The 27,795-nt window shown below is 45.5% G+C and overlaps 1 protein-coding gene and 1 non-coding gene across 2 annotated transcripts in view; both read left to right on the top strand.

Moving 5' to 3' along the window:
- Nucleotides 1–3,452: 3,452 nt before the first annotated feature.
- Nucleotides 3,453–3,525, top strand: trnav-aac. The gene has a single exon. It is a non-coding gene; the product is annotated as a tRNA-Val (tRNA).
- Nucleotides 3,526–4,884: 1,359 nt separating this feature from the next.
- The window catches only part of mob2a (MOB kinase activator 2a), a 61,148-nt gene continuing 38,237 nt past the window's right edge, over nucleotides 4,885–27,795 (top strand). The window contains exon 1 of the mRNA XM_037106385.1: nucleotides 4,885–5,583. Within this exon, the coding sequence (XP_036962280.1) occupies nucleotides 5,567–5,583 (17 nt within the window). The 5' untranslated portion in view covers nucleotides 4,885–5,566. The remainder of the gene's footprint in view (nucleotides 5,584–27,795) is intronic.

The raw sequence follows: 27,795 nt of genomic DNA, 5'->3' as shown, positions 1-27,795 counted from the left end.
GCAGCAGGAATAACACAGGTGTAGATTATAAAATCCACCGTGACTCACACATGGACACGTGAATGTAACACAGACATTAAAGGAACAGTTCACCTGAAAAATTAAAGTCATCAGTCGTTATCTACTCACCGTCATGCCGAAGGAAAGTCAGGTGAAGTTTCATAGTCCACGAAACATTTATGGACCTTCATAGTGAATCGGTGGTGAGCATTCTCCTGAATAACTAAAGTAGATGAGGAGATTTTTTTTAAAAATGCAGCATAAAATGCCTCCTAACTGTTTTTCCTGCATGATCCATGTTTTTGGAAGCCAGAGGATCCCAAATAGATTTGAAAAATGTTGTATTTACACTTTTTTTAGCTGAAAAAGAGCATAAAATGCCTCCGTACAGCTCATACGCCATAATTCAAGATGCCACAGATGATAAATATACTTGGAAAGATGTTATTTACACCTTTCAGAGAGGGTGCAAGCCAACACTTTACAATTGGCAGCTAAAGTGGAGATTTTGTGTGTTAGGGATCTTGTTTCTTTGGAAGACATTGATCGGTCAGGAAAAACTGCATGAAGGCATTTCATGTTGTGTCTTTGCATTTTCTCCATTAACTTTAGATGTTCAGGAGAATGATGCAACAATCATTTGCTGTGAAGCTCCAGAAATGTTTTGTGGGCTACGAAACTTCACCTGACTTTCCATCTGCATCAGGGTGAGTAAACAGAGACTGAATTTTCAATTTTGGGTGAACTGTTCCTTTAATGTTATCAGCTTTTCTACCATGACAACTCAAAGTGTGGATTCTCCCACTTCCCTCATACAGCACAGATCGCGACATCTGTGACCAGCACAGACACTCGACACCTTCTCCGTGGAGCTACAGCAGGTAACACCACCCGTCACACTAGTCACTATGTCACACCTGCATGAGGCTCATAATCTGCAATTTCTGTTGAGACTGTCTGTTTTTCATAATTGATATTTTGGTATGTCATAGCAGGAAAAGCACAGGTGTTATTAAAGGCATCAGTAATGACTTCATGGTGGCTGGTTGAGCTTATGAGCAGTGTGTGCTGTGAAAAGTCCTATAGAATGATCCTGTAATGTGTAATTTTCCATAAAATATAGTTTATATCATGCATCCATGACACCATCAGACTAACATTTTCCTATCATTCTCACTACAATGATCTCATTTATTGGAGGGTTGTTATGTTGCGCTGTATAGATGGACTGAATGAACTGACGCTCGAACTGCGTCGGCCGGGATGATGTGGAAGGGAACATATCGACCCCTGAATGGCTCAGTATTGACGGGCGGATGGATTTCAGGAAGTGACCTTGGATAACTCAGACGAGCACCTGACCAAGAGCCCGGCTCGTTTTCCCACAGAGCACATCTCTGGCACCAGCCGGCCCCTCTGACAAAACACACCGCGGTTTATATCCTTGTGAGCGATAAACATAGTTCACCGCTCTAATCCGAGGTCACTGGAGAGCGAGCAGCAGCAAATGTTGTTGGAGGTTCATAAACAGTGAGGGGGTCAAAGAGAGTTAATGGAGGAGATGGAGCAGGATGTGACAGTGTTGACAACACCAGCAACCTGAAACTGACCATCATTACATGTCCATACAGACTGCTCTTGAGCAAGGCACAGAGACAGGCAAAAATATGTTGCTTTGGCTCTGATGCTGCACGTATAAAGTAGCAGAAAATGTAAATATTTAAGTACAAATACCTTAAAATTGCACTCAAGCACAGTACTTGAGTAAATGTCCTTGGGGACTTGAAGTAGAACAACCAACATAGCTAATCGAAGCTGTGAAGCTAAGCTAAGTCTGATCATTTCAGACCTTTTTTTTTTTTTTTTACCCCATTTAGTGACCTCTTGATATTAAATAAACATTCTGTTGTTGATCATTTGAAGGGCCTGACCCCCCAACCAGTGTATTAGTTAGAATAAGTTGCTGTGACTGTGGCATCTTTAACAGAGACTCTCTCTGTTCTGTCCCTGAGTTAAATCTTATGCCACAGATCCCTGAACACTTCATTCCTTCTCCAACAATGACAACAGAACAGTTTTATAACTGTGAAGCTGAGACTAAATTCAGTGTAGTGTTAACAAACATCCCACAGCGCCCTCATGTGGCTCTGAACAGAACCACATCACACCAAAACACTCCACCAGCATCCTGTCAATCATCGCCGTGACTCCTCCTTTACCGTGAGCTGATTGGACGGCAACAGGGCGCTGGAGGGACAACCCGGCCAATCATGTGGCTCTGCCTCCTGTTAACAGGGCTCATATTCTGGATGCCCTCTCTGTCACCTGTGTGCTACTGTTATTTATAGAAGCCTGAGGATGCTGAGTGGAGCAGGGGAGGATGACGGGGAGGAAGAGGAAGGTGGCGAGGAGAGGGTGAGACAGAAAAAGAAGGAGGAAGACATCAGCCGTGGGACTTGATGACGTCCACGAGTCTCGCTCTCTAATGGTCTCTCAGAGAGAGGCCAACAGGAGCAGTCTTTTTTGTAGGGCAAAGTACATATTGATCGCATGCATGCAGACTGCGTCTGTCTGATTGATGGGTTTCTTAAAGAGGCAAATGTAAGAAAAGAGGAAAGGAACTGGAGGGAGAGAAGGAGCCATTAGTGGGAATGGTCAAGGGGTCGAGGTTAAAGCAGGTGTACGTGATGAATGACGGGATTAAATATGTCCCTGAACCAAAATAGAACCTCCACACTAAAAAAAAAGGCTAATGATGAAGAGCAGTGTGTGGTCGCTTAATCTCATTTTGTATTTTCCAGGTTGCAGATACTCTGTTTTGAAGCTTCTCTGTTGGACCTCAGCTCACTCTCTTTATCATTAATGTGACATTTAGCGGTTCAGCACATTTAGTCGAGATGAAATGCAAGTTTGATTTCCTTTATGAAACACCAGAAAACCTCTCTGAAGTGATGGGGATGAGTTCAGGACTCTCACAGCCTGAGGGAAGAAGCTGCTACGTGGTCCGGTGGTACAGCAGCAGAGACTTCTGGATCGTTTAGGGTGAACGCATCACTGCACTGGTATCACTGATGCTCTGTAGACGGGTACCAACAATGTTCTGGGCAGTTTTAATCGCCTTCCTGTCCTGGGCCGGGCACAAACCATACCAAGTGTGATGTTTCCAGTCAGAGCGTCACAAACTGGCAGAATTAATCTGGGAATTTTGCTTGATATGTGATTTAAAGGATTATTTGACCATCACAGTAATTGCAAACTAATTTCATCTTGATCAATCTGCTAATATGAAGTGGTGTTAAAGGTGCAACATGTAAGAACTTGGACACTTGTTATTCAAAACAAATGTGGGGCAACATACCACCAGAATAACTGCTAACCATAGCTACCTTTAGCTAGTTAGCTCAGTTAGCCATGCAGCTAGCGGGCAGTAGATTTAGTGTGATAGGCAGCCAGTTCCCGTAGTGTAGTGGTTATCACGTTCGCCTAACACGCGAAAGGTCCTCGGTTCGAAACCGGGCGGGAACAGCCATTTCTCTTGAATTTCTCTCGGGAAAAATAAAGTATCTATGTACACGACGAAGTCGGAGCTGAAATGTCCTCGTCGCTCTGCTTATGCACCACAGTCCCCGTGCCGGGCATTGACCCTGAAGTAACCCATGGCATAAATCTGTGGCAGGAAGACGGCAAAACAAAAGAAGAAGTGACCATGTTTTCATCTGTGCAGCCAGTTTCACGCTTCTTAACTTGTTTGGTGTTTGGTGTGTGATGTAATAGGTCAACTGGATGAAGATCGAGTAGCAACTAGCTGCCTGCTGGGGTGGAGTCAGACATAAATTGATTCTTCCCTGGTGCTTGTATACTGGGACAACGACAGCAGTCCAATAAATTGGCCTAATCGAGCTTTGACTGCAGCTCGACTTAAGTCTGCATGTTTGCACCATTAGCACAAGACTTTTGGGCTGGAATGGGCTGGAGCTAGCTGGTTAGCATGCTAACCTCATTAAATATCTCTGCAGCACAGTACACACACACATCCTCATGAGAAAAGCACAATTAATTCAGATTCCCACAGTTCATTTTTGAATATTTTCAAATATTTTTTTTCATATTGCCCCTTTAAAACAACAGTACTAGAGAGATCAGCTCCAGCTAAAGTGAAACCGGTCATCAGTTAGCTCACAGCCTCTTCTGTCTCTGCACAGTGGCGTCGGTCCAGCTGATAGTATATTACAATCTCGCCTGCGATGCGTTTGTCATCGCTCTAACTGCCTGCGCAGGCTCCCAGTGAGGGGTCGGTGCACACGAGCGCCTTCTCGTTCAGATTTACAGCCTTCCGATGACACTCTCTCCGGGTTTGGTTCGGAGGTTTCTTTTTTTCCATTCTGTATGTTACAATGATGAAATCTGCAGGAAGCTCACTGAAGGCGAGGGGCATGAGAAGATAAACCGCTGGGCTCCCGGTGGCCCCTGCTGACCCCCACACTGACCTAATCACCCTCTGTGCATTGAGCATGTACATTTTGTCACCTCTGATACCCATCAAGTACAGAGGCACACAGACAGCAGACTGTGCATGGCAGCTTTAATATGAACACAGACCCTGAGATGTGACTCTATTTTGCTCGGTTCAGTAAAATCTACAAATCAGGGGCAGATGATTATTATAGCCGATGCTGCAGGAACTGCAATTTGTGGATATTGTACTGTTTCTTTTAATGCAAATTCCCAAATGAAGTTAATTAAACGACTAAAATTCATATTTAGTGGCTGCTGGGGGTCTGCAGCCCCCCCTTTTTTTTGCAACAGTAACATTTTATTTTGTCCAATGCACTTGCAGGAGATCTAGTGTTATAACTCGTGTGCATTAATCATCTTATCATTCAAGCTGTCTTTGGTCACGCTCACTACATATCCCGCTGCATCCATGTTCACACAGCAGCCCTGCGTGACACGCATTTTACGCACAGGAGAGACAGAGTGGGTCGGGTCTGTGTTTACTTCCGGACTCCGATTTAGACTTCGCTCAGACAGCAGCAGCAGCAGCTCCAGTGGAGGTTCGAGCTGTCAGCTAGCACGGTAGCCATACAAGGCTTCATGACAGAGGTTACCGGGTTGACCAGCGGCATCCCAACAGACGAGCCTCACTCGGCGCCACTGCCACACACCGGACACCGCGACTCCTCCGGGCGGACCCGCACCGCTGCCCCGCTCGCCTCCTCCGCTCGCCTTTCGTGCTCAAAGTCACTCAATGCTGCACTCCCGCTACCAGCTAACGGACTGATCGGACTGTCGTTCCTGCCACTTCATGATCCGAGCTAGCTGAGGATCAAAACAAGGACAATCGCTACAAGTTGAAGCGGCGTTTTTAGCGTTTTGACCGGCCGGGGATCCAGCAGCTGGGAGAGAGACACGGGCCCCGGGGAGAGCGACGGGACTCGGGGGGAACCACGCAGCCAGGGCAGCGAGGGTGGTGGCTGGATAAACTAGGGGGTCGCCTCCAGCTCCTGGTGGATTTATCCCCTGCCTGCCTAGCTAACGTTAGCTAAGCTAGCTCCCAAACAGCGCCATGGATTGGTTAATGGGGTGAGTACCAGACAGCTAACCGTGCCTAGCCAGCTTTACTCTCCCATGTCAGGTCAACTGCGCAGCTTTTCTGATGCCGGCTGCTAAATTCACGTCCCGGTGCCTGACACCACCACAGCCAGCAGCGGACAGGTGCACTGTCGCGTTGAATAACGCCCGCTTTCCAACTCAAAACACATTAATTTAGCCACAAGCGGGTAGCATGTTGGCTAACCTAGCATAGCCCTGCGATGCTAGCTTGGCAGCGGTCTCATGCTGTAACGGTTAAACCAGCCGAATGTTACCCGGGGGCCAGGCGGTATTTTTTTGGGGGGAGAGGGGGGGGGAAAACATCTCTATGGCCTGGAGCTATTTAGCCGACGATGGCAGCGCCCAGATTAGGTCGTGATAATATCAGTGTAGAGGCCAGTTTGCTGCACTTATTTATAGGAATGATTAACAGAGCGGATGGGGCTGCTAGCCGTTAGCCGCCTGTCAAGTCTTGCTAACGCGGCTGCTGCTGCTGCCCGGGTTGCGTTTATTTCCTTTGCAAGGTGCGCTGGCCGCTATCATGGGAACTCCCGTTAGCACTCATGCTAACTGAACGTTACCTAATGTGGGACACAGGAAAGAGGTCCAGGTGTCAACGAGGCTCTCTGTAATGGAGAATATAGTTACTGTACTTGTGAGGTATATTTTTTAGGGGAGTGAATAATGAGCAATAAGCAGGTGTTTGTTGGATTTTTTGGGGAGTAAATGAAGCTGAAAATAAGCTGTTTGTGTCTCCAGGCTGTGGTGTGATTTCTGTGCCTTGGTGCAGCAGGTGACACCTGGCAGACATTGATGATGCATCACTTTCTGTTTGCTTTTCTGAGTGTTGTTTGAGAGCTGCTTTACATCTGTGTCAGTCTGATACCTGCCAGAGTTCAAGGCCACCATGATCATTGTGCACAGGACGAACCTGTGACATCTACCGGGTGAACCTGCCAGCCCGTCTTTGCAATCGCAGAACTCAGATAATGCTATCTTACATCATGTCCATGTGTATTTGTTATGCAAACTTAAAGGTACCAGACTGTCTGCTTGTATTTGCCTGTAAGTAAAGGAGGGACTCGGTGTGTATCTGACATTTCTTTCATAAGTCTTAAAACATTTTGAGCTTTAGTTTCTCCCCCTGAAGCCTGACTGGGTTTCACTTCCAAACAGGAGAACATCAGCAACATCTCCATCATATCACAAGGTTTGGATTTGCACAGTGAGGTGTGTCTCTCTGAGGGTTTTTGTTTTTGCAGACTGGCTATCAGGAAGGGTGGAGGCACGTTGTCAGGGGTGTTTCTCCACATCGTGACATTTTGGCCGAGAGATAACGAAACAGTGCCTCTACAACCCCCCTCAAACCAAAATACCGGTATTCACCAGCTCCTAGAGGAGGTCTGTTGGCAGGATATTTTAGATTAGACTCTACAGATAGATTAGCCATAAGCGAAGGGAAGTCTGATCAGTTAAGGCACACTCAACTGTTAAAATCCTCTGTCATAACTCTTTAAGTGGGAGGTTTGTGAGCAAAACTAATTTAGCTGGCACTACTTCATTCAGCACTAATCATGTTGGTCTCGCTTGTATGTGCCTACAACAAACACATTTCCATATTATTTAGAAAACAGAGTTTCTTTGCCACACGTTCCATCCAAGGCCCTGAGAGAGGGTAGTTGTTGGTGTAGGTGTTCGCCCTCCTTGTTTTCTCTCCTCCCGACACTTGTTTTCCTGGTTTTCGCTGACTGGTTCTTGCATTGACTTGTCTCAAGTTGCATCAGTGCTCGCCGTTGTGAATGTGATTTATAGGGCTTAACCTCCTGCTCCTTTTTTTTCCTGTCTGTTAGTCACACGAAGTAATGACAGTTTTTTTGCCCCAACAGTCTGTCCTGTCAGACCTAAACTGGTTTGCTCAGTGATTTGTCAGGAATTCAAAAGCAACACCCAGTTATGTCTTGGTGAAAGACAAGTTGAGGAGAGCGAAGAACTGCGTGCAAGTCAAAGAGAATCAGGATTATCGTGGGACTTAACTAGATGTAGTTGGTGTTGATTCACCTTCCCCTCAAGAAAGTTGTTAGATCTTTATGTTGTGTCTGCTGCCACACTTGAAACACGTCATGTAGCTGCCTGTTAAAGCTTTTACGTCGCCTGTTGTTTATATATGCAGGTGAGGTGTGCGCATGTGAGCTGGTTGCATTGGAGGCGAGCAGGCATGCGTCCAGCGCGCGTCACCAACAGAGTGGAGTCCATGAATGAGTTAACCACGCGTGTAATCACTCTGAATACAGACCCGGGGTGAAGGACGCCACAGCCAGGACCGATGGAAGGGAGGAAGTGAGGGGAGAGAGTGCTCAGAGTTGATGGAAGGAAAGAGGGATGGAGTGGAGGAATCAGCTGATCTGGGGAGAAATGTGCAGATGAAGAGGAGGGAAAGGATGAATGAGGCGTGATGAATGAGAGACTGATAACAAGAAAGGGACGGAGGAATGGCAGACAGCACGTTTATGACCGATGGACAGGAAGGATGGAGGATGGAGGAAGGGGATGTGAATGCTCTTGATGGAAAGGTTGATTAGGGAGAAAATAGACGAAACGAGCAGGTGGGGAGGAATGGGTGGAGTGGTTGAGGCGAAGGATGAAACTCCAGGGAATGAAATGGAGGTCTGTAGCAGATGACAAGCACATGACGGCCTACTAATGGTGGATGGATTGATGAGAGGAGATATAGAGACCATGATAGGAGCGCTCGTGGCGAGACGACGAGAACAGAATTGTTTCTCTGTGGTTTTAGCAGGAAACTACAAATATCACCTCTTGGTATAAACGTGCATCACCTCAGCACTCGCCTAGAAATGTGAGGCGGTGTATGTTTGCAGACTCCATTTAGAGTATCTGCGTGCAGCGTGTTTATTTTTTGGCGGAGCTGAATGACCTCATCTGTCCGCATTGAGAGTCAGACAGAACGTGAAATCAGCGGGGAGAGGCGCGACGCCTAAATGTGTCTTTTTCCTGCTGGTTTGAAACGGGGCAGGCTTTGACAGATGTTTAATCCCCTTTTGCTTTTGAGTGATGGCTCGGTAATGCCGAACGAAGAGCGAGAGAATGGAAACTACAGCAGCTAAGTGGAGCGCTGCTTCAGGCTGCCTGACCTGAGCAGACAGTCAGATTTAATGTACACTGAGCTCGCGCTGCGTCACCTGTCACATAATGTCATGTAGGCAGCGTGTCGTGATCACTGGAGTCACACAAGCAAGAGTATGAACAGTCACAGATGACTTTCTGATCTTGGATTTTAGGTTCTCGTTCTGTTTCTCAAAGTGTTGTTTTCAGTGCAGATGATTTAAAAACTGTAAAATACCTAAAGTTGGCTCAAAGTTCCCTTCAGGTTTTTAGTTTAGTTTATTTGACATTTGATCTGACATGTCCTGATTTTAGATCAAACAATCTTGCTCATTTAATAAGGCTTGTTCTGATACCATTACTGTCATCAGAAATCCTTCCGATCCTGCCTGAACTGCTTGATTTTTGTGCCCTTGTGTGACTTGAAAATGCTTGTAAATAAAACATATCATTGTTAGTATTATTATCACCAGGGATCCAGGGTGCAACTCTGGAAAATCTGTCCAGTGCGACTTAATATTGTCAGATTTAGGTTCATTTTTTAATTACTGAGATTATTTTGTTATTGCATGTGATTTAAGGAAGAAAACCCCTCCTTTCCCTGTTTCTAGTCATGATATATTATTGTGTACACCTGAATGAAAACCAGTGTGAAAACTTAGTATTTTTCACCCTTCACTCCGGCAGCAGTGGTACAACTTGATGTTTTACTGCACAAGTTGCCAGATATTTATGAAGCAAGTGAGCTGTGTAGCTTCAAGCAAATGTCAGCATTTTAAAAAGTTTTAATATTTGTTTTTTGTTAAAGTAAAAGGAAGTTCTTAGGCTTTCGTTCTCTGTATTTGTTCTTGTTTGCTTGCTATTTAGAAATGATAACACATTCATACAGCGGTTCAGAAATAATGATGTACAATATATTTATATTCTTTAAGTCACTACTGTCCTATCAGTCCGTGGTGTCAGCAAATATGCAGATATGCAGGTATCAGCTATTTTGGCATGTTCAGAAACTTTCTTGTGAGAAAACATTAATGCTGAGCAGTTCGAGAAGTTTGGTTTGTTTCTAAATAATGTGAATATTCCTTTGACGCAGAAAAGTCTCCAGCTGAGTTGCTCTCCCTTCCCGAGTGTGTATTATCGTCCCTTCCTCTTAGACTTTCCACACTGTCAGCTAAAGTTGTTGAAAACAAAGAACGAAAGAGTGAAGACCATTTCAGGTGTTGTTGGTGTGATGGCAGGCAGAGAAGGGGAATTTACAACAACCGCTTTAAAGCCTGAACTTCCTTTACGGTGGAGACAGTCGGTCTCCTCGATGTGGCTCAAGATGTGAGCTGTGGTGTCTCGCTCACTGTTCACTCGTGTGATTGCTCTCACGTTGCGGTTGATGCATTTTCAACGGCTGTGTGAGCCACGTACGTGCTCACAATAGGGAACATCTCGTGGATTATAGAGGCCGTTTCTTCAAATCAAACCAAACAGTCCAAGTGGTCAGACATGATCTTCTGTTAACAGTGTGTGATCATATTAATAGTTGTGAAGTAGGTGGTTCACATCCTGCTCCAAGGTTTCCTGCAATAACAGTCCCATTAATTTTTTTTTTCACCAGAGCATTTTTAGCACTTTGATGAGTGTGAAACTTTCTTGTTGAGTCATTAAACCGTTAAAAGAACAAAAACACATCAAAGGTGTATGAGGGCATATAGATAAAACTTATGTGCAAAAACAAAAACCTTTACTTTGCTGCTGTAATTTAAACTGTATTTTAGTATTTAAAAGCTTGTCAGGACCATAACATAATAACATATACCCTCTGTAGCATCTTTAAATTATGCAACAGCCTCTTGTGTTTCCATGTTCAGGTTGTCATAGCCTTTAAATGAGACTTCACAGTTGAAGTTTCCATTCTGTTTCTGACAGGAAGTGCTCACCTCTACCTGTCTTTCAAACAAAATGTGAAAAATATATCTAAAAATATCACTGTGAGAAATCTCTCTATTTGCATATCAACCAGTCTCTGCATGTGGTCGCTGAAACCGAGCATGAGAGAGTCAGTTTTTGGGTGGAGGTGGTTGTAGTCTGACTAACATCCTTTTTGTGCCTTTGACACGCTCTGCCTTGTATATGTAGCTGTTCCCAATGGGGATTTTTGCACACTGCAGCCGTGTCCTCATTCAACCCCAGCGGCTTATTTCCATCTCCATGTGCACACGCACACATATACACACACAGGCACACACACACACACGTGTTAGCACATGCATGCACACAGCCTCAGCCCAGGTGGCTGCTTCCGCTGCTCGCACCGCAGATGCAGTGCTGATAACCGGCCGTGACAGATGAGCAGACATCATCTTGAAGCAGTCACCTGCCCGAGAATGGAAGCTAACAGGCGCCGTCACCGCGTTGCTCAGTCTAGACGAGGCCTGAGTGTGACTTAACAAGCTTAGTTTTAACTTTAAAATAATCTGAGAGTGGTGTAGCTTTCAGCTTATCAGCCGGGGAAAAGAGCTCTTAACTAGCTTCTTGCTGTCACAGTGAAGGGAGCTTCTGCTGGCGTATCGGAGCCCACAGTACCAATCAATTTATTGTGTCCAGCACTGAAGTTGCTTTATGACCACGCATCGAAGGCAGCCCTAGGCCAAGATGTTTAAGACCACGTAAGCCAGCCAAACCTTTACTGTGGTGTAGTTTTACAAATTCACCTCGTGTTGCGATTGGCAGCGATCCCGACGTCTCAGCAGACATCGGCTATATACAACACCGGGGCCCACAGAAGGTGTGACTTCCCTTGACTGATGGTGTTTGATACCTTTTATATTAGCTATTTGAAGATGTCACCAAGCAATTAAGTGTTAAAATATTCAGCAGATTAATTGATAAAGAAAACAATGGTTAGTTGCAGCCCTACTCCTCTAGATTACAATGCAGTTCAGTTCTCATACTCATCCACAAGCTGCTCAGTGCTCTGACAGTGGATCCTGATGAACTGCATGATTTTTAAATGACTGTTTGTCCTCCATCTACATATGAGGGTCAAAAAATTGACCCGGAGCCTCAAATGTACCCGTACGAGCCCGTACAGTAGCTTCAGAACCTCCTTTCTGGCACAGAATCAACAACAAGAATAAAACATTACAATCAGAAACTATTTCGAGGCATTTCTGTTGGATTGCAATCAACTGTGCAGAGATGAATGTTTCTGTCATCATCGGTTTATGTGCCTCAGTTTTTATTTTTTTTTCCCCAATTGAAGCCAAGATCAACTCTGCGCTGCTTTAATGCAGCTGGGCCCGGGCCTCGGGCTCAGCGGTACGCCTCGGGCCGTTCTACCGTGATGTGCTGCTGTGCTGAGCGATTGGCTGGATGACAGGAAGGCTAGATGGTCTGTTTGCTCCCCAGAAAGGGCATTTTAGTCACTTCCAACCCTTCCGACTCACTTTTTCACTCCCTTGCTTTAGTTTATCTCTCTCCCTTTAATTCTCTCCCCCCCCCCCTCGCTTGCTCTCCTCTCTCCCGGGATGCTGATGTGCAGAGACGTTTGCGTGCTTGACTGCTGCCTGAGCTGGACTGTTCCGCCGCAGAGAGCAAGGCAGCACTGAACAGGCCCAGGGCAGCTTCAGCCCTCCCCGAGAAATGTTTAACAACTAAAGCTAGCAGGGGGTGTTGGCTGCGATCGGAGCTGAGCACGTAGGAGGAAAGCCTATGTGCAGAGTGATATAGTGCAAGTGTTATCTCGCTTTTTGTTTTGGATGAGGGACAGAGGGAGGACAAGAGAGCTGGAGGGGCAGAGTCTAAACAAACAAGTCCTCAGCTCCCCTCTGTGACATCAGCACCCTTCTTTGACTTTTGCTGGTGGTCACAGCTCATCAAGGCTGCCTTTTCCATTTTGGGGCAAAAGCAGCAGATTTCTCTCTCTCTCACGCTGCAGCGGGATGGAACGAATAGTGAGCAGCGGGGCCATCGCCTCAGCTGTCAGAGTTCAGAGGTGTCAATGACTTCGGGTTTCGCAGGAAGACGACACCTGGAGCAAGAGGTCGATCTCGTCACGACCATGACGAGCAGCGTGCTGGCCGGACGTGTTTGCAGTCAACACATAAAGATCTGCAGCTTGTTATTTGGCGAAAATATGACACCGTCGTTTCTGTAGAAGATGTTAAGTCGGCCCTCCCCAGGGTTAAAGACACAATACAGTATCATGGAGTGTTTTTAGGACACCATTGAGGGAGACATAAAGGCTCTATTGAATGCCTTCTTGAGGAGGCAAATAGCCCGGGTACACAAACACACACATAGACAGACACACTCCTGAGTGAGTACGGCTGTATTCTCTGGTTTGTCTCTGGAGACGCCTCTCTTTACTTCCCTGTCTTCCCTTCCTCTTTCTCTGAGACAGGGACACTGAGAGACCCAGAAAACGAATGTGACACCAGAATGACTCGGCAGTTTGCCTTCCGCTGAATATGCATAAGTGGATAATTGGACAATCCAAATGCATGCACCGCTGAATTAAGCACTTTCGCGAGCACTTGAGATCGAAACCCTTGCTAGGTGTGGTGTTTTTTTAGTTTTTTTTCTTCCGGTGCTAGTATGTTTGAGAGTAGATGAGGTTTCAGAAGCCAGAGGACAGTGCATGCTCTGTGAGTATAGTGCAACCCAATACCGTGATGGATCAAGAGGCTGCAAATGCAACCCAACTCAATACCTGAGGCTGGATGTGTTTGCGAAGCCTCTCCGCCTACTCAAATGGGTCCTGACCTACTCAAAAGCTCGAACAGGCCACATTTCACAATGTCAGCTGCGCATTTAACCCGCAGCCTCTGATGCATACGGTGAGGTAACCACTTAGACCTCATTTTATATAATGTGCCTGTAAATATTGGAGAGAAATTGATCTTGAGATGCATTTTGTTCTCGCTTTCACTTCAAAGATGTTCTGCTCATTCGGGCCACACCGTTATCGTGTTGCTCCTGGCATGGCCTCGGGTGTGTGTGTGTGTGTGTTGCGTCTGTTTCACTTGGCAGGAGACTGGCACCATGCTGTGACTGTGTTTACTCTTTCGTAACGCTCTCGCCAGCCCTGCCCAGCACACACAACTGGCACTGCCGTCGGATGGAGCGAAGCGAGGGAAAGGAAGAGACCGACAGAGGACAGGAACAGTCACGACTAATCAGCTGCTCTCTCTCTCTCTGTTCCCTTCCGTCTCTTGTTATTGGTGAAATAAGGACAATGAGTTCAAACCAATGTTGTCACACACAGATCCCAGACTTAACTGGTTCATCCACTGGCAGCGCTGGCCTCCACAGGCCTGGAAGCAGCTACTGTTCTGTCAGAGAGTATCATAGTCATGGAGCGCTGCCAGCTAGAGCTGTCTTAAGATCAGCTAAAATAAGTTGGACCCCCCCCCCCCGCAGCAGGATTTAGGGTTGTTGTTTCTGTCCACCCACAGGGGACACCCTGCAGAACATTCGGCTGTGTTTATTTCAGGACTGGTTGCAGTTTTTCAGATTCAGTTGCAGCTATATGTTGCATTCAGTGATACCTCTCCACATTTTAATCTGAACATGCACCCACTTTAATGAGAGAAATCAGTCAGAGAATTCTGTGAAATTATATGTTATTACAAGAGGACGACTTCTGAGTGTTTGGATGTAAAGTGGCAGACATCCTCGTTAGTAGCTGAGCCTCATTTCCCGACAGAATTTCACTGTGATGTCGAACCTATTGATCAGCCCTGCAGTTCTGGTTTAATGTACTGCTGATACATTCTAAAATGGATGCAAGTCCTGCTGGTGATTATCTAACTACTGTAAGTGTGGTCTTGGACCGGCACTTATATCCTCCAGCCTGGACATTTCCTACTAGTAAAGATGGATGCACTGCTTTACATGATTGCTAAGTGAACAAATGATGTGGTGAATCCATCAGAGTCTCCTGAATCAGACAGAACCTGATGCATCTCATCTCTTTCCTTATATCCGTGGGCTTTCCTGTGTGTATTAACATCCCTGCTAGTTGGCCCCAAAGCTTGATATACTTAATGACTGAGATGCACAATATTAGATTTTTGACGATATCAGACTTGACAATATTTACCAACTCATTTTGGCTGATATCAGTATATCAGGAGTGCCATGATTCAGGGATTCACCAATGAACAACAAAAGGTAAAAATTCAGTTTATTACTAAGTTTTGTTTCACACATCTGTCCCGAGTAAACCCTCTTCCCAAACAAATCAATAAAGGATCTCTGGTAATGTCATCAGTTCTGTTCAGTTCAGATATTCCCCCATGAGTAAACCTTTTTCCTAAACAAATCAATAAAGGATCACGAAAATACACCCAACATCTGCAATGCTGTAGAAGTTGCCTTCAAGTACCAGTCAGCTGATCATCCTTGTGCACACAGGAGTGCCTGAAGGTTCAGCTGCAGGCTGCCAGTGAGCCAGCAGTGTCGTCTTTGAAGTGTTTGGGTCTGGGAGAATTGTCTATCCTGCATTTTAATTTCACTTATTTTAATAGATTTTCAATGACAATAAAAATAGCCATTTTATTCTGACAACTTTCACTGTGATGGTCGACTGGCAGCTGCAGAAAAAGGCTTTTCAAAATGTACACGTTCTGCAAAATAATAAAAATACATCAAGGTTGGCATCACTTTCGCATCAGTCGATACCAATGAGAGGCTGATGTTATCTTCTTGAAAGCTTGGTAATTTCCCCTGACTTTAGTGGAGACGCTCTCTATTAGAGGCCAGGAGAGCGTCTCTATTATAACACTCATCCTGAAAGAGAAGTGTGATGTGCACCAAATAACATCATCTCCCACCAAATTTCATTAAAATCTGATCAGTTTTTCAGTCGTCTGGCTAACTAACAGACAGGAGACCGACAACATAACCTCGCTGACCGAGGCAATGAGATGGAGAGTTGGAATGTGAAGTGAAGAGACAAAAAATGTGCAGATGGGTTTACCGGAGTTGATTGCAAATTGAAAATGGAAAAAAAAAGAGGATAAGAAAGAGAGGGACCGAAGAAGAGAGGGCAGCTGACAAGGCGTAGAGCAGCAGGAGAATATAGAAAGTGCGGGTAAAGAGCCGGGGAAGGAGGGAAACGATAGCGGCGTGGAGGCGATAGGTGAGATATGGAGATAAATGGGAAGCGGCAACGTGGGTCAGAGAGCGAGATTAGAAACAGCAGAGGTCTGCAATAGAGGACAGAGAGGGAGATTTAACAGAAGGGGCCCAGCCAGCCAGCGACACACAGAGAAATGGAGTTTGGAGCTGTGTGCAAGTCAGAAAAAGGGAGCGATGAAGGATAGAGAAGTAAAACGTATTGGATTCCTTCTCTGGTTTGAGTCCCAACACTTTAAAACCAAGACTTTGAGTGTTTGCCCTGCAGAGCTGTTGGTCCTCCTCCTTCAACCAGTGAGATAAGAGACCTAATTTGTCTTGGAGGAGCAAAGCCTTCAATTCTAGGTGGGTTTTTATTTATTTCCCACCAAGATGTGGTCAGCACCCTCGGGCGAGGCTGCGGCTGAGCGGTGAGCTGCTAAATCTGTGCAGAGCCGGTGGGCTGCTAGCTCTGGTGTAAGCTTGCTAGGTTTGTCCTTGGTGGCTGAGGCTAGGCCGCTAGGCTGGTCTGAACTGTAATTGGATTAGAGATCTCTGCGTTGCATCAGGCTAGTCGGGTATACACACACACACACGCACTTTCAAAGCACACATGCCTGAGGAAGCCAAGTTCATCTCGGTACTCGAGGCTGCGCTCCTCCTCCACCTCGTGTTTTCCTCTCAAACTTTCTTCTTTCCCCAGAATCCTGCTTATTATCTTTATCCCTCTTTAATCAACAATCCACCCCTTCCCCCCTTCCGGCTCTTCTGTACATGCGTAGGTATGTGAGTGTGTGTGTGTGTGTGCGATGATGCATTTTCGCGTACGAGCTTGTGAGTGTTTGCGTGCATGTCGATGGATCAGCCCCTTCACCATGCGTACCCTCTCTAAATGGGATTACAGGAGTTGCAGTGGCGCCCCATGCTGAGAGTAACCGGGAGAATAAAGGACAGGAAAATGAAAGGAATGATAAGACTCATACTGAACATGATGGATGTGAACATGAAGACACGCTTTCATTCAGTATCCAGAGAAAGGAGTCAGGGAGCTGCTCGACCTTTTTTTTTTTTCCCCCAATTGTGAGCTTCCTGTTTAGCAGCTTTGGACAGGAAGTAGAGGGTGATGTCATGGATCACGTGCATCCTGATTACCTCATTTACCCCTAATTTCTTTAAGTCAGCATGACTTTAACTGCCTGCCTCACTTTGTAGCTCCTGAATGTATTTTATGTGTGTTGTGTCTTTTAGAGGCCCTTTATTTTTAAATGACTGAGGGAAAAGGTGAATTTCCAGGTCATCAGCATTACACTAATCATTCTTCTCACTAACGCTAAGAAAGGACCAGGAAGCAAAATAAAACCAAAGCCAGGAAGAATAATGGACTTTATTCCACTGAAGGGTGTTGGGTGCTACTGTAACACCTGAGCAGGGTGTGGTGAGGTGTGTTGGACAGGTTTATACAGGACGCTGAAAGCACAAAGAAAGGGAAGAAACCAAAGCAGCAGCTCAGAGGCAGATGAACAAGAGAAACATAAATCCCCCTCTCTCTGTGATGCCACCTTTTCATCTTGTATCTGTACATGCATGTGTGCGGTTAACGCTCGAGCAGCGGCAGCACATCTGGATGTGGCGGAGGCGAGAAATTAAACAGCAGCAATGCAGTCGGCAAGATTAGAGGGAGACGGCGATAGAACCGGCTTAATAGCTGACAGGCCAGCACCAGCAGCCATATGTTTCATATGTGTCGGCTGACATCCCCGCCGTATGGCTCTGATCCACACGTATGGCCTGTACATCTCTTACACTTCCTGCCTCCATGACAAGCCAACAGAGGGAGGGAGCTGATGGCTCTAATGTGGGATGATCTTAGGACAAGATGTGTTTTGAGGAGTTGATTTAAGTGTAATTGATGCAAAACACCCAAATCCACACCCAGCAGATATTATTCAGAGCCAAGGTTTCACACTGGTCCTTCCTAACATCAATTTAGACTTAAAAAACATATTTAAACACAGCTAAAGAATATTTCATAGCAGCAACTACTTCTTTCTCCATGTGTGCAGATTGAACAAAGGCTCCTACTGTGGACCGCCTGCCGCAGCCTGCTAAGCATTCATGTGTGAGTTTGTGAGTGTGGCACAAGCCAGCTCGGCAAGCTGCTTCACATCTAAAAAAGGACGTGGAGGAGGAGAGGGATGTTTTCCAGGGAAGAGTTTGATTTGGAATGGAGGCGAAGGGATAACAGAGAGGGAGCTAGTGTTCAGGGTCGCCTGATTTCCGCTGCTGGGTTGGGGTCACTGTATGGGAGCTGCTGACTTGGGCCTCCCAAGAGGGAGGCAGAAAGGCTCAAGGCTGGACACAACACAATAACACAAGACGCACAACAGAGGAATCGACCCCTTTAAGGCCTCTGATATTCCCTCGAGGAAGTGTGTGTGTGTGTGTATTATTGAGTGTAAACACGGATAAGTCTGACTGACGGCGAGCTTACAGAGGGCCACGCTGGGGAACACGTTCTGTCCGTGTGGCGTCCTATTTTCATACACACACACACACATGCAGCACACTGTACTTCATTATAACACGGTGGATGTCTGGCGTGATGTCACAACGCTGGCCTTTTCCTGCTTTGTTGTGCGCTCCCAGCCGTAGACCTGCTGAACGTGACCTTTCCTGAAAGCCCTTTTTAATCACCGGTGGTCTCTGAGCTGGCTGGCTGGCTCATGATAGATGCTAACACTGAGCCAACTGTGTGGTAGCATTAGCAGCTAGGTTAAAAGCTAGCTTTGCTGAAGACTGGCTGTGAACACAGGGTATTATGAAGAGTCCAGGCGTGGGAGCGAGGCCAGCAGCTCACTTTGCCACAGTTTAATCCAGGAAACCTCGGGAGGGAAGGAAGGAAGGAAGGATGTCTCACCGACACGTCCAAATCATTCTGTCAGTGATATAATTCAGATTATAATGTGAGAGGCATACTGTGTCTTTCTGTTCCTGCTGTGTCTTCAGAGAACTGTTGGGCCACGAAAAGTAGTTTGGTAATTTGTGGCAGACAAAACATTTTGGTATCGTTTCCAAAACCACAGATCAAATGATACTCGGCCCTAATCACCAGTTTTATTCCTGAATTGAAGAGGTCTTAATTCTAAATATGACAAAGAACAAGACTGAGCTTTGGGTCCATTATGTATTTGAAAAGTCACATGAGCTCCAGCCTCGAAACAAAGCTGGACAGTGGAAGTCTGCTCTGCCATTATCTTCTCTAAAGTTTTATCCTTTACCTCCATTTTTTTTATCATCCCGGCCTCGTTCTCTACAAGCTGTCTGGCCTGTACTCCCAGCAGAGGCTTTTAAACCTACAGTAGCTGCCTCGCACTGGAAGCCAGAGTGGACTGAGTCATATATCAGGGGGAGTGTGCAGAGCTGAACAGGCTCCTACAGATTAGAGGTGAGGGAAGCGTGCGGCTGATTTATTACCGGCTGTTAGCTGGTTAAATGAGGCTAAGTGAGCTGGCCATCCCGGGGAGGTGAGATGGAAGAGATTAGCCTACATAAAGAGCGATGGAGGGAAAAGATCTGTGAAGCGAACTGTGACTCCCGACCTCCCGTCTCTTGCATACCATTTCTCTTCATCTTCTTGCTCATCCCTCTGCTTGACTCAGCCTCGCCGCCCTTCTGTTTGACCTCGGCTCCTCCCTGCAGAGTATCCCATGTTGCCTCTGCAAAGCCACGCCGGTTGGTTTGAGGCCCTTTTTTTTTTTTTTTTGAGAAGCAGCCAACAATGTCTAATTATTATGCAACAAGTTAGTGCTTGTAATTGTCAGTGACAGTGCTGCTTATTCTGTGTGCAGCATTGCAGCCCGGAGCTTGTCTTGGTCATACTCACATTACTAATGTACTGCATGTCAAAACATATCTATTTTTAAAAGTGCAGATGAAGTGGCTTTGTAATTTTCCTCTGAAGGGAGGGATTCAGCGCTGAGAGTGACTTCACCTGAATTTCACACTCGCGTGAACCAAAGTTCAGATTTATATGTGAGTCACGAGGAGTTTTTGCTGCTCTGTTGACAACTATGGATCAAGTTTTCTTTAATTTATGCTCTTTCTTTGTAATATCGAAGGGTAAACTGAATCTTTCACGTTTTGGACCATTGATTGAGATCTGACGACATCACATTGGATCATGGGAATTGTACAGGTTTATTATATTATATCATCTGACATTTTATAGACAAAAAGACTAAGTGATTAGTCCCGAAACTAATCTGCAGGGACATTTTTGCATAAAGACATGCCTCCGACTGATGTTTCTTAAACTTTAGTAGATTTATTAATGGATAGAAAGTTCAAAAACGGGAAGTGCAACAATAGCTTTACCTCTGGTGGCTATTTCAGGGCATTTTAGAGTGAAAGTAGGAAGTTTCACAGACAAAACACTTCCTTCAAAAGTCATTTATAAGAAATGGTCATAATTTTTAGTTTGAAATATCCAATAAATGAACTAAGATTATCTACTAAATGTGAAGAAACAACAGTGTTGACGTTAAATGGAAAACACCACTCACTCATGTCAAACACACTTCGCTCAAACTCGGCATAAACAACGTTTAAAACAATTTTGAACAGATACATAAGATTTTCAGATTAAAAAAAAAAAAGCAACAGCCAGTAAGTAACCAAGACAGGTGGAATGCCCCTTTTCAAACATCGAAATCCCCTGACAGCGTAGGAGCAACACCGTTCTGATGCTACTTCAGGAGCCACAGACAGACACAGTGAAGGGCCCGTCTGTGGCTCATGATGCGGCTGTATGTGCACTCACGCCGGTGGTCTGGACATCCGCTCTGTAAGCTGTTTCTGCCAGTTTGTTTCGCGTGCAGGCGACGGAGAATGAGAGCGAGCGAGAGATATTCCCCACATCCGTTTCCTCTGGTGGAGGAACAGTAGGTCAGGGGTTTTGGTCCGCTCTGCTGAGTTCATGTGTTGCTCAGGGCCAGAGAAGAGGGGAGGGTGCAGACCTACAGTGCAGGCAGATGGAACATTTCTCATAATCACTCAGTGAAGTGGTGGCGAGTTGAGGAAACTTTAGCCCTGTCTGCATGTCTGAGGTTTGGTGATGTGTGACACTTGCTGACTGAAGGAAACTCGCAGGTCATGAGTCTTGGTTTGATGTCTGTCTTGTCGTGGTCTCTGTCCTTCCACCTTTTCATACAGTCATCCGAGCTCTGACTGCATTTGTGCGTGTCCCGTCTGGGTGTGTGTCCTCATGTACACCTGTATCTGTGCTTCTGTTTGCATATGTGTGTGTGTTACTCCTTTATCTCCCTCTCGGCCCCTCCCTGTACTGTATCACACTCTCCTTTCCTTCTCATTGTTCGACCTCCATGCCAGCAGACCGGGGAGTCTGCAGCAGGAGCTTGCAGGAAGTCTTCGTCACTCGTTGTGTTGAGGGGGAAGGCAAACAGTGAGATGCACAAACACAGGAAGTGCTGTTTTCCTCACTCGGGCTCCAGCTGGGCGTCTCTCTCAGTCTTTCGGTCTCCTCCGTCTCCACAGTCAGTGATAACCGGCTCTGCACAGCTGCACACATGAAGCCTCGTAATTGGGCTTTGTGTCCTCTGCCATATTCGTTAATTTGAGTCAAGTGGCCTCTGGGAAATTGATGACATGTCTTGCCATATGCTGCTAGGATTCAGGCAGAAATAAGAACAAAAGAAAATACCAGGAAATGTGAAAAACCTCTGATTTAAGGTGGATTCTTCCTTTTAATATTTCCTCATCCTGCAGTGTCTGTCCCAGGAAGTTTAATAAAATGCATAAATTCTTAATTTTGCCTCCTCGGACTTTGCTCTGAGCTGTTGACCTTTCCATATTACTTCCTCTGGTCTTATATCGCAATGAGCCCTCCGATGAAGCCGTGATATTACAGTTATCTAACTCTTAACAGCTGAAAGGTGAGCAGCTGCGGTCAAAGGTGGCTGGAGGTCGCTGCTCTCTTCAGAGCCTGTGCAGAGACTGGTTAATGTACACACACACAGACACACACACCATTACACATACCAGCTGTTACATAACCGCGGGCAGCTGTGGAGTGCACCCTTCAGAAAGTGTGTGTTTGTGTGTGTGTGTGTATGCATTAAACCAAGGAAGTGTTTCTTTCCAGTGTGGCGATTATCTACCTGACTACAGCCTGTTCCAGCATCAGCTCAGAGCCGCTGAGATCAACACACTCTTTCTGTAGTGCACTCACACAGTCACGAGTGTGGAGATTTGAATACATTAAAGGGAACGTCTGTGCACATTTCCCCATCGTTTGGATTTGGATCTAAGTCATTCTCAGCCCGCTGCTGTCAGGCTCAGCTTACGGCTCAGTGTTTTGGTAATGCGGATCAGGATGGGTCACGTTAACACTGCGGTACAAATATTTGAGAAACTGATCTAAGAGGTTTTTATCATGTGTTGTTGCTGTTGTTGGCTTCTGTCATTTTGTGGATACGACAACAGAAAGCTCAATTTTCAGGATGTTTTGGTCACTGAATGTGAAGCTGTTGGAATAAAATGACTGATTTTCATTCTCTCTTATCTGCATCCTCAAGGTCATTTGCGGATTGTCTGTTTTATTTCGTAGAAGTGTCAAGTCTGTGTTTTTCTCAAGGGTAAAAAAAAAGAAAGAAGAAAAGCTCTGCAGAAGAGCTGTGGGACAACGTCTTTCAAAAATAATAAAGCTGCTTATATAAAATGCCATCAGATCTGCATTGATGTGTCAACAACTTAAACATCAAGTAGATTAAGACCTTGAAAGTTATGCTTGTGATTGGACCCTGAGAAGAAAAGCCTATGTTTATCAGTCTAATGAATTAAATGAAATTAAGATGTCCTTGAATGTTATTGAGACGTCTTTGAGCTTCACATCCTGATGTGGTGTGATGGAGGGTGAAAGGAGACCTGTGTTTCTTTTTTTTCTTTTTTTTTACCTCCCTCTTGTGGTTGGTTATTGTGTGGCTGCCCTAACAGCTTGTGGACTTTCTTTAACTAATCTGGTTTGCCCGGCTCTTTTCTTTCATCAGTCTCTGGGCTGGTAATACCACAGCAACTGCTCCGGATTTCCAAATACACTTTATCTAAAATACATGCAGCGGCTTGTGTGCCACAACCCTCAAAACCAACATTACTGGCTTGACTTTAGATAAAAAATGGATTGGATTGCTGTAAAGCAGCATCTGGATGTGCCGTTTTTTCACCACAAGAGGGCAGCACTCGTCCACCTCACATGACCAGAGGAGGCAAAAAAAAAAATGCTTACCTGTCAGCAGTTGGGTAGCTTTGTTTGGTCAATCCTATTGATTTTAGCAGGTCACATGAGTTCTCTTGTTTCTACTGAGAGGTTGATGTGCACTCAGATGAGGAAGCAAATGAGAAATAAAAGGGATGCAAAGACAAATGTAGATAAAAGTAGAAAGAGTCTGGGAGAAGAGGAAGAAGGAAGGAGAAGAGAGAGAGATCCAATGAGCATGAAATCAGATCTCGTTGCATAATCGTGGCTCGCAGGCCTTCCCAGTGTGCACTGGGCTCTGTCCAGTATCACATGACCATATCAAGCAGCTACAGCACTAAACCCGCAGTACCAGTCGACCAGCAGCCAGAGGCAAACACACACATCAATAGTCCTGTTCTTCTCTGTGCTGAGGCGCGCTTTGTTTATTTATTCATTTTTCCTTTTGAGGATATTTTTTACAATTTCAAGTAAAGGTTGGGGGTAATTACTGTTCTCCAAAAACCTGCTCAAGCCCAACACGATCTATCGCCGGTTCAATGTCTTTATCCCACATTCTCGCCTTGAGGTTGTAAAAGTTTTCTACCAATCTGAAATCACTCTTGTGGATTTATATTTTCTACACTGAAGAGGAAAAAAAGGCCCAGAAGCTTTTAAATATGTTTGTAAAATCTAAAAAGCGTAGGAGCCGATCACAACAGGCCTCGCTTCTGCTTGTATCCCTCTGTTCAATGTCTCTTCACATACCAGCAATACCAGATGTCACTGTAGCATCAGCGCTGCTTTCCCTCACCTTCCATCCCTTGTCTTTGTCTTTCTTTCTTCTTCTCTCTTTTTTTTTAAAATCTCCTATCCTCACCTCCTCCCTTCCATCACTGGTGCAAAGCCTTTATTCACATGCCAACAATACCAGACTGCTGCATACCAGTCAACAGGCCGTCAGTGAGCGAGTACACCTCAGCCTGCAGGTTCTCTGGCCGGCCGGCCTGCTGCCTCTCTCTCATCGCTGCTCTTCAGCCATCAGCGCAAGTCACTTAGCACAGCGAGCCCCAGATGAAAGAGCAAGAGAGAGAGAGAGGAGAAGATCGTCTGTTCTTTCTTGCATTATTTCTTGCTAACAGTAGGTGGCATCATAGTCTCACCGTCCTCAGCAGTTTCTCAGATCAGTGCTTCCACTTTGGTGTGAGAGCCATGAAAGCAAAGCAGTGCGCGGAGTGATGAGCAGTTCAAACAGCGACGGTTTTCTCTTTTAAGGTGCGTTATATTTGGTTTGAGCAGCAGAGAGATAAAATTAGACACATGAAAGTTTAAATGGTGTTGCACAGTCTTCTCCCTGATCCAGGAATGACAGTATAGTGTGGAGATGATGAACAATTATTCATCTGGACCTTAATGTAATTTAACCTGAGGTCTAAAAATGCTCAAATTAGCCTAAAGAATGGCCGCCTTGTGTACCTCTTTAAATCTGGAAGATAAACTCCCTCCAGGCTTTTAAAACACAAACATTAGATTGTTTTTTGTCATTGTTTGTTCTGTACTATGTCAGAAGATGGTGAAAAGGGAACATTACAGGTTCCTAAAGTCTGCAGATATTCAGTTAACAATCATAGGAGGCTAAAAGTGAATTTTCCAGAGTCTCCTCACAGTTTTTTAAAAACCCAAATTGTTAGTTCTGCTTCTTTCTTAAATGGTAAACAGACTGTATTCATATATCGTTTCCTCCTCTTACAGACCACTTAAAGCGCTCTACAATACACGTCTGCCTTCACCCAATCACACACACATTGACTGTATACACTGTTGACAGAGGCTAGCTGCTCATCAGGAGCACTCACCATCTCGACACAACATCCACACACCAATGGAGGAGCATTTCAGGGTTATGTTGCCCAAGGAAATGTCGACATGTAGACTGTAGAGACCGGAGATCGAACCACGACCCTCTTATTAGTGGACGATCTGCTCTCACCACAGCCGACCGAATATGACGTTCAACTGCCTGGTTGTATGCATTACAAATGTCAAAATAGGCTAACCACTGCTTAGGATTATTAAAACGTTCGATAGCTGATGCCACATTAGATATAGCGACCACAATTGCCTGGTGCTGTGTTCGTCTTAAACGTTGGATCTGGAGCTGCAGAATCTCTCCAACTTTGCAAGGGAGACGTTACTTCCTTCCAGCTTTCTTGAGAACTGCTCACTCACTCACTTCACTATCGATGCTGCCCTTCACGGGTCCTCAGCAGTACACCCACCATTTGTAGTTGAGCAGATCAATGGACAGATAGACTCCTTCCATTTTAGATGATTAACTAATCCATTATTCAACTAATTGTTGCGACTCTAAAGGACGTGACATTTAAAGTGTTTCCACTGATGGCTACCATCACACAGTGCTGTCATCATAGGAACATTTAAAAAAAAAAAAAAGTGATACTTAGTCTTTTACAAGATAGATGGTTTTCCAATTCTGGCGCTGAACTTCACATTCTCTAAATGCCTGAGCAGTGATCAGTGCATGGGTAAGGTTGCATTTCATTTCCTGGAATTTGAAGGCAGCGGAGATGTGGAAAGATAACACTGATTGGGTGCAGAGCCCAGAAACACCCCAGACATAACATTTGCCTTTTTTTTTTTGGGGGACCATCTGGGAGGCAAACTTGAGAAAATGTCAACATCACTGTTTTTACACATTATTTCACACTTACGCTTTCATCAGCTCTGACATACTGAGAGAGTGTTAGTGGAAGCTCCCTGAGCTTAGTGCTGGTAGATGGTCGGACAGAGACGTGAAACAGAAGCCTATAGGACGACTTAAAGGACAGACAGAGAGAATGACTCACTGAGGTAACTATTAAAGGTGAGCTATAGAAGTATCCTCTTAATATAGGCCGGGCTATGTGTGAAGGACGGACGCACAGACGGTCTGACCGGCTCCTGGCGTCGCCCAGCCGGGTCGTATATATAGGCCCTTTCATACTGCTTCCCCTGGCCCGGGCCCAGCACACATATACCTCTAACTGTGCCCGGTGTGTGTTTGTTTGTGTGTGCTGAAACATATTTAGAGTGTGTGAGAGAAACAGTGTGTTCCTGGTGCTTGGCAGCGAGACCTTGTGTACATTAAATTGCGTAATACACACATGGTTTTATAAGATTCATCTTTTTTTGGCATGGCAGCAGGCGTGTGTGTGCTTTCTGTCAGTATCACCTCTGTGCTGGGGATCTTAAAGCAACATGGTCCCTCTAAAGCTCTGCTCTCATGCATACTGGATCCACAGTGTGTGTGTGTGTGTCCATTTGTGTGTGTTTGTGCACTGCGGTCCAGCGTTTGCCTCTGTGCAATGTATTCCTGGAAAGCCTATGTAGGAGTGGAGGGGCCAGAGTTGCACCACGGCCGCAGCGAGGACAGCTTTCTGGAAGCCTTCCTGTCGCTGTGAACGAGGCAGAGAAAGACGTGTACGTGTGTTTTATTCCGTCCTGTATATCCACACATGCAGAGAAGATCTGCAGCTTCCTCCTTTTGCATATTGACCGGCATCTTTCACTCGATTAGTATGCACGGACAGGCGCTTAAAGTTCACATCATTCTTGCACAACATGCAGCAGGAAGAGGAATGCGGGGAGGGACTGAACTGGAGGGACAGAAGGGGAGAAAAGAGGGGCTCGTGACGAGGATCGCCAAAGAAGCCAGAAAAGCTCAAATTAGCTTAATGAAGGGGCTGCGAAAGAAGCAATAAAATCAGGGGCATTTAAGGTGCAGGCGATGAATAAGTGCAGGAAGGAGGAATGGATTGAGAGTGAATAGGAGGAAGGGAGAAGGGAGGGGGTTGTTTTTGAACTGCATCAATAAAGCTCCGGCTAATTGTGCCTCTGTGCTCTGCAGTGTTTGTTCCCTCGTTTTCCTTCCACCATCCTCCCTTTTTTGACTCTTTACGGTCCCTCCAGAGTCGCCTCATCTTCTGTCAGTCCTCCTCCTCCTCCTCCTCTTCCTCCAGTGACTGTTGTGTAACTCTGCAGTGACTGAATGAGCAGCAGCAGTGGCGGCGGCGGCGGTGCTGGTGGTGCGATTGATCAGCAGTTCTAGTGCCAGGTTGCTCTTACTGTAATAAACGAGCTTGGAGCCGTTGAAACCAACCCTGAGTGCTTTTCTGCAGGAGTAGAGGAAACACACACACAGAGACACTGTACCGCACTCCCATGATGTAATCTTACATTTACCGCTCGTCTGGATTTATCATTTCGTGCTTTTCCCTGCTTCCATCCCTCAAGACCCAAGCACACAAAAGTTAATGAAACATTTTATTTTATTATTAGAGACTTTTTTTTTTGGTAGTTGCTCTCATATGAGCTGGACTTGTCCCTTTAATTAACTTCTCGTTATAACCATGGATGTAATATATAGTTTAGAAGTTCTCTGTGTCTTCTAATCTCTTTCAAATAGCTTCATAAAAATATATATATATATTTTTGGGGTTCGTCTTGACAAGTTCAAGTTACTAAAACACATTACATGTAACCATAAACGTTATTCTGGGTTTAAAATCCAGTTTGGGACCCTTGTTGCACGTCCTCCTCCTTCTCAATGCTCACTCTGTCAGAAAATCACATCTGGTCTTTCCATTTTTTCACTCTTTGTGGTCTGGGCTCTCTCCCTGTCTCCCCCCATCCATCCATCTTTTCCCCTCTCCAGCTCTAGT

This window comes from Acanthopagrus latus, chromosome 8, assembly GCF_904848185.1.
Source record: "Acanthopagrus latus isolate v.2019 chromosome 8, fAcaLat1.1, whole genome shotgun sequence".
Taxonomy (NCBI): domain Eukaryota; kingdom Metazoa; phylum Chordata; class Actinopteri; order Spariformes; family Sparidae; genus Acanthopagrus; species Acanthopagrus latus.
The sequence above is the reverse complement of the archived record's forward strand: the minus strand, read 5'-3'. Positions and strand labels throughout refer to the sequence as shown.